Source organism: Bombyx mori, chromosome 4 (assembly GCF_030269925.1).
Source record: "Bombyx mori chromosome 4, ASM3026992v2".
Classification (NCBI taxonomy): Eukaryota; Metazoa; Arthropoda; class Insecta; order Lepidoptera; family Bombycidae; genus Bombyx; species Bombyx mori.
Window position 1 is genome coordinate 2,407,801 of NC_085110.1, and position 9,179 is coordinate 2,416,979.

General features: G+C 35.3%; 2 protein-coding genes across 4 annotated transcripts in view; both read left to right on the plus strand.

Annotated features, from left to right (window-relative positions):
- Positions 1 to 5,470, plus strand: part of LOC101737308 (endonuclease/exonuclease/phosphatase family domain-containing protein 1) — a 30,805-nt gene extending 25,335 nt beyond the window's left edge. Inside the window, exon 6 of the mRNA XM_012693007.4 lies at positions 1,353 to 5,470. Coding sequence (XP_012548461.2) covers positions 1,353 to 1,588 — 236 coding nt within the window. The 3' untranslated portion in view covers positions 1,589 to 5,470. The remainder of the gene's footprint in view (positions 1 to 1,352) is intronic.
- A 1,364-nt stretch (positions 5,471 to 6,834) lies between these two features.
- On the plus strand, positions 6,835 to 9,100 carry LOC101737450 (uncharacterized). 3 transcript variants are annotated; one of them, XR_009972885.1, is made up of 5 exons: positions 6,835 to 7,186; positions 7,742 to 7,963; positions 8,451 to 8,568; positions 8,700 to 8,786; positions 8,894 to 9,100. XR_009972885.1 is itself a non-coding variant. In XM_004929117.5 (4 exons), exons 1-4 carry the CDS (start codon positions 6,932 to 6,934, stop codon positions 8,955 to 8,957), a joined length of 675 nt encoding a protein of 224 aa, XP_004929174.1. In that variant the 5' UTR covers positions 6,836 to 6,931; the 3' UTR covers positions 8,958 to 9,100. The 3 variants fall into 3 exon arrangements, 2 of the variants coding, with proteins under 2 accessions (XP_004929174.1, XP_012548366.1); XM_004929117.5 differs by lacking the exon at positions 8,700 to 8,786 and having other exon boundaries at positions 6,836 to 7,186; positions 8,451 to 8,584; XM_012692912.4 differs by lacking the exon at positions 8,700 to 8,786 and having other exon boundaries at positions 6,836 to 7,186; positions 8,451 to 8,550.
- The last annotated feature ends 79 nt before the right edge of the window (positions 9,101 to 9,179 follow it).

The window sequence follows — 9,179 nt, forward strand, 5'->3', positions numbered from 1 at the left end:
GCACCACCGCCCTGCCTATTTCTGCCGCGAAGCAGTAATGCGTTTCGGTTTGTAGGGCGGGGCAGCCGTTGTAACTATACTGAGACCTTAGAACTCATATCTCAAGGTGGGTGGCGGCACTTAACATCAGGTGCACCGCGAGCTCGTCCACGCATCTATGAAATAAAATAAAATAGAATGCGGCAAACGCAAAAACTACCCTCGCCGATCACAAAATAGCGCGCTAAAACTGCTTATGCTGCGAATTTTTCATTAATACTTACGATCCAAGGTGTACCAAGTATTTTTTAAATCAATTATGTGTAATTCTAAAACAATATTAACAATTCAGAATTAACTAAATGATTTACTAAAAAAAAACAAGACCATTAGTCATTTTTCTTTATAATTATATATAAATATAACGATAAACATATATTTAACATTGTATTGTTTGGAACTGGGGTGTATGTAATTATTAAATAAAATTGGTAAATATTTCTGTATCAAACCACGTGGCAAAAAAGCATTCAATATTAGCCTCATAAATGTGCCCCTAAATGTTAAACTCTTCTGATTTTCTTTTAAATTGGTCAAACCGGTATCTATATTTCACATAGTGATGGGTCCGCCAACTAGAAGAAAATAAAATAAATCATATCATAATTACAATAGGATTAATTGTGAGTAATTTAATACACGCTATCGTTCAATGGTCATGTGTCATTGACACATTTCGTAAGGATTATTAAGATTAGACGTTGTCACAAGATTATATTTCGACGCTACGGAATATGTACCGGCTTTGTGTTTGCTGTAAATAAAGTACTCGTGTTAAAGTGCGCTAATTCTGTTCTAGTTAAAGAGCTCTTGATCAATATTTGTTCAGTACACGACAATATTAAAGAAGTTATGTTTAAAAATACGCTAAAGTTTTGCATTAGTAGAAGCCACCCAATATTCAGTTATTAGTCCGTCCAATCGAATTAATATAACAATATCGTTGTAGCGTATAGAGACGAAATTTGAAATTCGTTTTAAAATAGATATATTTTCGCTTTTAACGGTATAGTACAAAATAGATATTAACTTAATAATTTATTTTGTTAGCCTTTGAAAGAGTTGAAATTTGTAATAAGTTCAAAAACCTGTATTACTGATTTCCAGGCTCCCTCCTTCTCAAGATAGATTTGGTTATGTCGTGAACAGATATAATTTTATTTTTATAATTAATTAGTCATCTTTTAAACTGATAATCAATTGGAAATGGATGTAGGATGGCCGCGTATATCTTTGTAACAAACCGATTTAATTTTACAATTATCGCTTACAAATGCTTAGTGAAATTATATAATAAGAACAATTTATTTCAGAATTGAAATCGTATCAATCGATCCTTGACGAAGACTTGCCGACGACCGTGGACGCGAACGCGCTCGGCCAAAGTTTTATTTTATGTCCTGGCAACATTGAAACGAGCGGCTTCAACGGCCACTCGGGAGCCGTCAAAACTGGGTTGTGCCATCTGGCAATACCGCGAGGCTGGTCGTGGGGCGGGCCCGCGTCGCCCTTCTGTCCCATCTGGGCCGAACTCAAAGTTCCAGATTGACGTGGACTTATAAAGAACAAAACCGAAGATATAGCCGAATTCGTCACCAACTGCAATCTGTACTGGTGGTGTATTTTTGAGATTTGATTCTAAGTGAGGTTAGGCTGTCAAATTTTGGCGCCAACCAAGTGTCAAATTGTATCTTTGTACATAATCAAATGGGGCATTTAGATTATAGTATAATAATATATAAAATATTTTGTGTATTTAATTGAAAAAAATAATTTCAATATTAGATAGGATTCAATATTTAAATAAATAAAAATGAACAATGATATTTATTGCTATTCTTTTAAATATCATCTTTTTCAATAATGTATTCTTATTTATAAGAGGTAAAACGTAATATATGAGAGAAATTATTTACTATAAAATGACCCTAAAGGGTCTGTTTGAATTTGAACTGTGAAATATGCGTTTCATTAACAATGGTCACGTTATGAACTCATTTATGTTATTCATATTGCATTGTAGACTTTTCTAGATCCGCCGAGTCTAGTCCGTTAAAATCGATTATATTGCAACCGGAAACTAGATATAATCTGTATTGGGACCGCACAACTCTTCTGTGGTTAACTTACAGTATTTTCTTTTCGGCTAACACTAGGGTTAGTGACGTCTCGTGTTAAAAATTTTAGGCATCGTATTGTTGAATGTAAAATTAAAAAACTCTAAATTGAAGAAGACGCGGCGCCCAAGATCGACAGCTCAACAATGCGGCTGGCTATTGCTTTAAATTTTCATACGGTTCGTAGAACAATAAGAATTTCAATGAGATTCATCAACTTTTCGATTATCACGGACCTTACTTGTTTTTATGTACAGCCATTTTAAACTACTCCAAATTAAATCGATAATACCTAATGTCGAAAACATAACTGGTTGGCTGAGTTTTTCGGTAAGTCTCGATAAAATTACGATTTTCTAGGTGATGGTAAATAAATAAAAAATATATATATATATATATATACAGTCAAACCTGGGTAAGTGAGAACTGGATAAGTGAGAAAACTCTATAAGTGAGAGTAATAGCTAGGACCCGTCATTTTAAGCTCCCAAAACCTCTATTAGCGAGAAACAGAAACCTCTGTAAGAGAGAGTCGTTTTTCCCAAATGGACCTCCGTAAGTGAGACTGCAACTTATCTATACCTCTATAAGCGACAGTCGAGCTTTATTTATTTATATTATTTAGGAGGAACAAATGAAAAAACAAATTACAAATTTAACATCTGCTATTTTATGACTCATTCTTAACTTTTGTGGAACTTCCTTCCATTGTTTTTGTATTGTTTTCTTGTCAATATTGAGCCTATTCTATTTTGGTAGAACTAAATAACGTTGTTATTTTATCGCATTCTTTTCGAATGGACACGTGTGCCTGTGTACCGTCCTGTTTGTCGGACTTACTGAGTTTATCGTTAATCAATTGCGAAGGAAAGTTCTGTTCTGCATCATGTCAAAACGGAAAATTAAAGTACTGTCACTAAGTGATAAACTTAAAATAGTGAACGCGTTTGAATCCGAAAAATCGCGAAATGAAATTCAGGGGGAGAATTAGCGAGAAACTCGGGTTAGTGAGAAACCTCTATAAGCGAGAATGAGATTGTGCTCCCTTGAACTCTCGCTTATCCAGGTTTGACTGTATATATATAAATGAAGTGACGACAATGAACCCGCTATGGAAGTTATCTCAAACGCGTCACTATTAAAGATTGGCAAAAAAAGGCATCATTTTGTGGTCTAATTTTACGGCGATAGTCTCACATTATTTTTATCGCGGATGTGGCATCTGTGGTGGCCGGGGACGACTCTATACGCTGTTACTGTATAAATTACATTTAAAATATCATTCTATAGAATAGTGAAGTAAATTGTTGAATTATTTATAAAATGATTACTTTTCTCTCAACAAAGAATGTATGTAACTTGAAAAATAAAATATTATGGATTATTATGTATTTAGCTACCATTATTAATAATTATATTCAAAGAACAGCTCACTTTGAAAAAACTATTATACAAATCTTATTAATAAATTTGAAAACCAAAATTCAAAATTGTATATTTACTAAGAGAAACTAAATTACTACTTAAAGTAAATATTTTTGTAATTATGTAATTGAATGATCTCGTCGAGATATTAATTTATGAATATTTAATTAATCATTAACTTTGACTTGTTTTTTTAAATTATTATTAATCTAAAAATTATGGAATAAGGAATATCTGCATTTTATAACCTACCTACTCTTAATATACAAATAATATCCATAGATTATATATAATATTGGGCGGGAAAATATAAAAAGTATCGTTGGGCGGTGGGAAATACTCATTCGATTAATGCAAGCAAGTCTTATTTCGTACAGCCTTAAAGTATTACAACTCACAACTTCAGTTCTGTGTGTTTCTACAGCGCGCGGTCTGGTCTGAAGAATAGACGGACATTTACTATCTGTGATAGTTCGTACACTCACCTGACCCCGCTCTAGAGATCCCTGTGCCATACAAACCAGAGACTTAGCTGCACAGATATTGGACACGACCAGGAAACACTGTTCAAATCTGTTCGTTATACGCATACTTGTAGTGGAAATCAAACTCACGACACTCGGCCCCAGTAGCGAGGAGCGCTAACTGCGTCACCAGCTATAAAACATATCGACGGAAGAAAGTGGAATTGTCGTAACTAGAAAAACGTAAATTTACGCCAGGACCATAAAACTATAAAAAAAATGCATAACTCATATTATATTTATAGAGATAGCAAGTTGAAAAAAAAAACATGAAAATTTTAATCGTAGGAAAATGAGACAACCCATACGAAGCTTTATTTTATGTATATGTACAAGAATATGTTGTGAAAAAAGTTATTTAACCCAAAATACCAAGTAATGACATTTCCGTTTTCTCCCGTCGATATGTTGAATAGTCTATTACTTGCTGAGTATCGCCGTACCTTGTGAGATGCGTTGGGACAATAATCATTCAATACGACGGACGGAAAGGCTCGTGAATACGCACTAACCAAAAATCTGCTCAATTAAATTAAATTATCGTAAAAATCATATTAGCGTTCTTCAAACGAATTTATTATATAATATAGTATAAATTATACTATATTTTCCTCATAAAATGTGAGACCAAAATTCGAATGAGCTCGAATGTTGCAGTCAGTCAGAAATGATTTAGTTACAAGTCCCAAATCTGGTAGTATCGCTGAAGATATGCGTGAACAGTTTATCTAGTACGGATCGGCACTGATGAAGATATGCAAGAACAGTTTATTTAGTACGCATTGCCACTGAATTTGAGAACTATTTGCTTAAACTTAAATAGGCAAAGGGAAATCAACAAAAGCAAAGTAAAAAAGTAGTAATTGAAAGATTTTTTGTAAAAAATTACTAATAAAATAAACCCGTTTTTATTTTATCTCTTCCTGCATATATAACCTAGTCGCGTGTGACTAATCGTCCTATATCGGTGATCTCTGGTTAGCTCTCGTCCATTTTATATGGCAAAATAAAAGCTATCAGCTATCCTCTATTGTTGCTAAGAAGAATAGCATATAAAGTATAAAGAGGACTAAGGGATTGGACCTGCTGAATACAACGTCACAATGTAGTTACCAATTTCCAACCATACGCGCGTATAAAATGAAAAGCTAATTTTTATGAAACATAATGTCCATATTTTGTCAATGAGATTCCAAAATAAGCGTGTTACTAGTTTTGTGATATTTGTATAAAAAAAGAAAAGTGTTTTTATTTAATACATATGCATAATCACGTTTTTTAAGCAATTGTTTGTTTTATTTCTTTGTTTTAATTATAACTTTGTGTAAGTTATTGGTGAATATATAATAAATTATTTGAATTATATGTTATTGTTTTGATTATTTCAAATTAACTCACTGGTGGTAGGACCCCTTGGGAGTCCGCACTGGTAGGTACCACCATCCCGCCTATTTCCGCCGTGAAGCAGTAATGCGTTTCGGTTCGAAGGATGGGGTAGCCGTTGTAACTATACTGAGATCTTAGAACTTATATCTCGAGGTGGGTGGCGCATTTACGTTGCAGATGTCTATGGGTTCCAGTAACCACTTAACACCAGGTGGGCTGTGAGCTCGTCCACCCATATAAGCAATTAAAAAAAAAAACTCGTTTAGCTAAATTAAACAGGTTAAAAGTTTGGCTTACGTTATGTTTTCCAGTTACTAAGTTCAGGCATAAGCTATTTTGATTTATATGAATGAGCATATTATATCTCATGGTCTGGGAAAGGTAAGTTTTGCTTAATAATCTCGTATTAATGAATAAAGCCGATTTTGTTATTTAGTGAACGGTATGTACCATAGGTTAGCGAACTCCTAAACGGATGGACCGATTTTGATGACATTTTTTGTGCGCGTTCAAGTAAATTTGAGAATGGCTTAGATTCAAAATACGGTGTAGTAATAACTATTTTTCTTTATATTTAAATTTCTTCAAAGTGGTCCAGGTTATTAGAACTTATTCAAAAAAGTTAGTAATTTTCCGATATAAGACTTGTGTACAGGAATAAGTCTGTCAGATCGGCTAATATATACTATATATTGTTTACTATACACACCCTCGCCTGGTTACGCTTTTTTTTGGACAGGAGGAAATCGCCGGACTTCCACCCTCCACTGGGGATGGCGGGTGGGGGGGGGGGGCATGGCGGAGTCGAACCGATAAAACCTCCTGTCGCTCAACAAACCACATCCGCACCTCGGATGAGACAGAAAAGGCAAACGGAGGAAAATGTAGTGTTTAGTGCGCAGCACATCTCTCCCATCACCCCTCCCCTCCTGCCCCGGGAACACCGTCGTCGGCCCCAAGACCACCAGCCTTCTCGGTTGGCAGGCCATTCGAAGCTTGTCTAGATGTCGCCGGTTAGAGTGAGTTATCCTACGGAATACCCTGCTGGATCAGAACCAGCGTGGGTCGAGGATAGCCGGCCTTCTATCACCCGGATGCTCTTGCGTGAAACGCGTGCAGAGCAGCCTGCACGTAGTCTTCTTAGGGCCCCCTCGCCGATCCCCAGACCAACATCTGAGGGGAACCCGGCCCGGTTACGCTAGCATAACCCCCTAGATTACCAGCTTAGGTAGAAAAAAACACACACACATATAGTGTTTATTATACATACATATATTGTTTACTATAGCCGCATTTGCAAACTGCATAGTGTAATTTTTTATTTGTCATGTGTCATGCATATATTATACACTTAATATATTATGTGTCATGTTTGTTGGCGTTCGTCGCGTGAACGTTTCATAATTTCACAATTACTAATATATAAGATTAAGAAAAATAATGTCTGATAAGCGAATAGAATCGATGCTCTTCGATTACGGCACAACAAACCGTACTGACTATAGAAATGGCGAAATTAGGCCACAATCAATTACTGTGTACAACGAAAAACCACGGAGAGCACCACCGAAGCTGCGTCCACTTAAAGACGTCCACACGCTTTCCGATTGGAAGGCTGAAGCGATATCTTTCAGTTTGTTACATAGACCGAAGCAGATATTGGGCACCGATCCTAGGATTGTTCAGCAGCCTTGCGTATGAGTTAACTTTTTATAAAAATCAATCGTACAGTTCCTGTTATTTTGTTTAATTTTCGCGTAGCGTAATACGTGTTTTTAATTTTATTCGTGAGTCAGTACATAAATATTGTATTGTAATTGCACAATTAATTATGTGAAAACTGCGATAAATTATTGTACATTTCTTAAACTAAAGCTGTTTTTAAAGATGCTCACTCTAAAATTAGCTATAGTATTCAAGATAACTATGATATCTGTGTAATAAAGTCACGCATTCATCTCGTCTCCTCATGGCGACAATGATAACGTAATGTTTAGTTTTCTATGACGCAATAAAAACTGGTGGTAGGACCTCTTGTGAGTCCGCACGGGTAGATGTACCACCACCCTGCCTATATCTGCCGTGAAGCAGTAATGCGTTCCGGTTTGAAGGGTGGAGCAGCCGTTGTAACTATACTGAGACCTTAGAACCTAACACCAGGTGGGCTGTGAGCTCGTCCACCCATCTAACCTATAAAAAAAAAAGATCGATCTATAAATAAAAAAGTTAATCAAAAATTAATTTAATCAGGAAAAACCTAAAGACACAGAAAGAGAAATCGCTCAAAGGACCAGACCCCGCATAGTGATGACCCCGGCAGTCAGTATGGACGACATTGAAAATCCAAGAGCCAGGGATATATTATGTAACGACATGTACACTAGCGACACCAGCAAAGGACTAAGGGAAGCTGTAACTTCATATTTCAGTGTCAAGGCTCCTTTACCTGGATTACCAGCTGCTGCCAACCCTGTGAGTAAAATGGCGAGCACGGTTTCAGCTTTATAGTTTACAAGCTGTATCATTAATGAGTCACTAAATAAATAGAGCTAACTGTATATAATATAGGTTATAGCCAAGTAAATTCAAAGCAGATTCAATTGTTGAAAGCACAAAAAATAACAAACACTAAGGTAAATGACAATTGTCCAATCCTGTATTTCCCGCCCGTATCGATAGCTGCATTTTCGCGCCAACAGGATGAACACCCAGAACAGCCAGACACATTGAGAACAAATACACAATAAGTATACATGAGAAAATAATTCATAAAACCACGATGTATATATGTTTTAGCGTGTTAAATGATTTGAAAAACGGTAGATTTAAAACCTAACTGATGTTATGAGGTTTCACCTTATAAAGTTGAAGTTATCATTTGTGAATTACGAACGAAAATAAGTCGTTACTCGTGAGTTTGTTGTGGAATTACTATAGTTCTCGACGTGAATATTTGCAGGTAGCTTTGGCGAAACTGCAACCTCCATACGTATCTCCTGAGTGGCGCATGGAATCAGTTTCTTGGGATGGAAAGCAATTAAGAGCCCATTGTGATCCAAGTAAAGAATTTTGGCTAGAACGGGAGAGGTCTAGGTAGGTTTTATTTCATTTAACAAAAACGTGATCATATTTGTAAAGAAACAAAATTACAGTTGAAATTTGAATCATTCTTGAATTATCCAGTCCGATGTTAAAATAATACGGTTCCATTAGTTATAAAATACATCTAATGAAGAAAACAAAATACAGACTAAAATTAATCAATATCTCTATTTGTGTCTATATCATTAAATTAGTAAGTACCCTTGTAGGTAAATTCTTCGAATAAAATACTATGTTATTAATTTTACAAGATATAGTGTTTTTAATATAGTCTTTCGTAAAAATATTTTTTATTTACAGGTGCAAACCGTGCGACGAGTCTGCTCGTGTGAGAGAGTATCGAAAATATTCGAAAAAGTTGTAGACTCCATTTCTAACAGTTTTCAAACATCATTACTGTGTTTTTAATTTAGAAGAATTATAATTTTTAAGCATTTTAGTTTGTAGCATAATGTTTAATTATGGTTTAGTTTCTAGTTCTTATTAATAAAAAAATATATTATAGTAGTATTATTCTTTAATTTGAACATTATTACAATGAGTCCCGAATAATTGATTCGGGACTCGAGCATTTTCGGGTTTAACG

Coding starts and splice junctions, on each gene's coding strand:
- LOC101737450 (XM_004929117.5), top strand. CDS start 6,932: ATGTCTGATAAGCGAATAGAATCGATGCTCTTCGATTACGGCACAACA. Junction 7,964..8,450: donor TACCAGCTGCTGCCAACCCT/GTGAGTAAAATG, acceptor GAATATTTGCAG/GTAGCTTTGGCGAAACTGCA. Junction 8,585..8,893: donor CTAGAACGGGAGAGGTCTAG/GTAGGTTTTATT, acceptor TTTTATTTACAG/GTGCAAACCGTGCGACGAGT.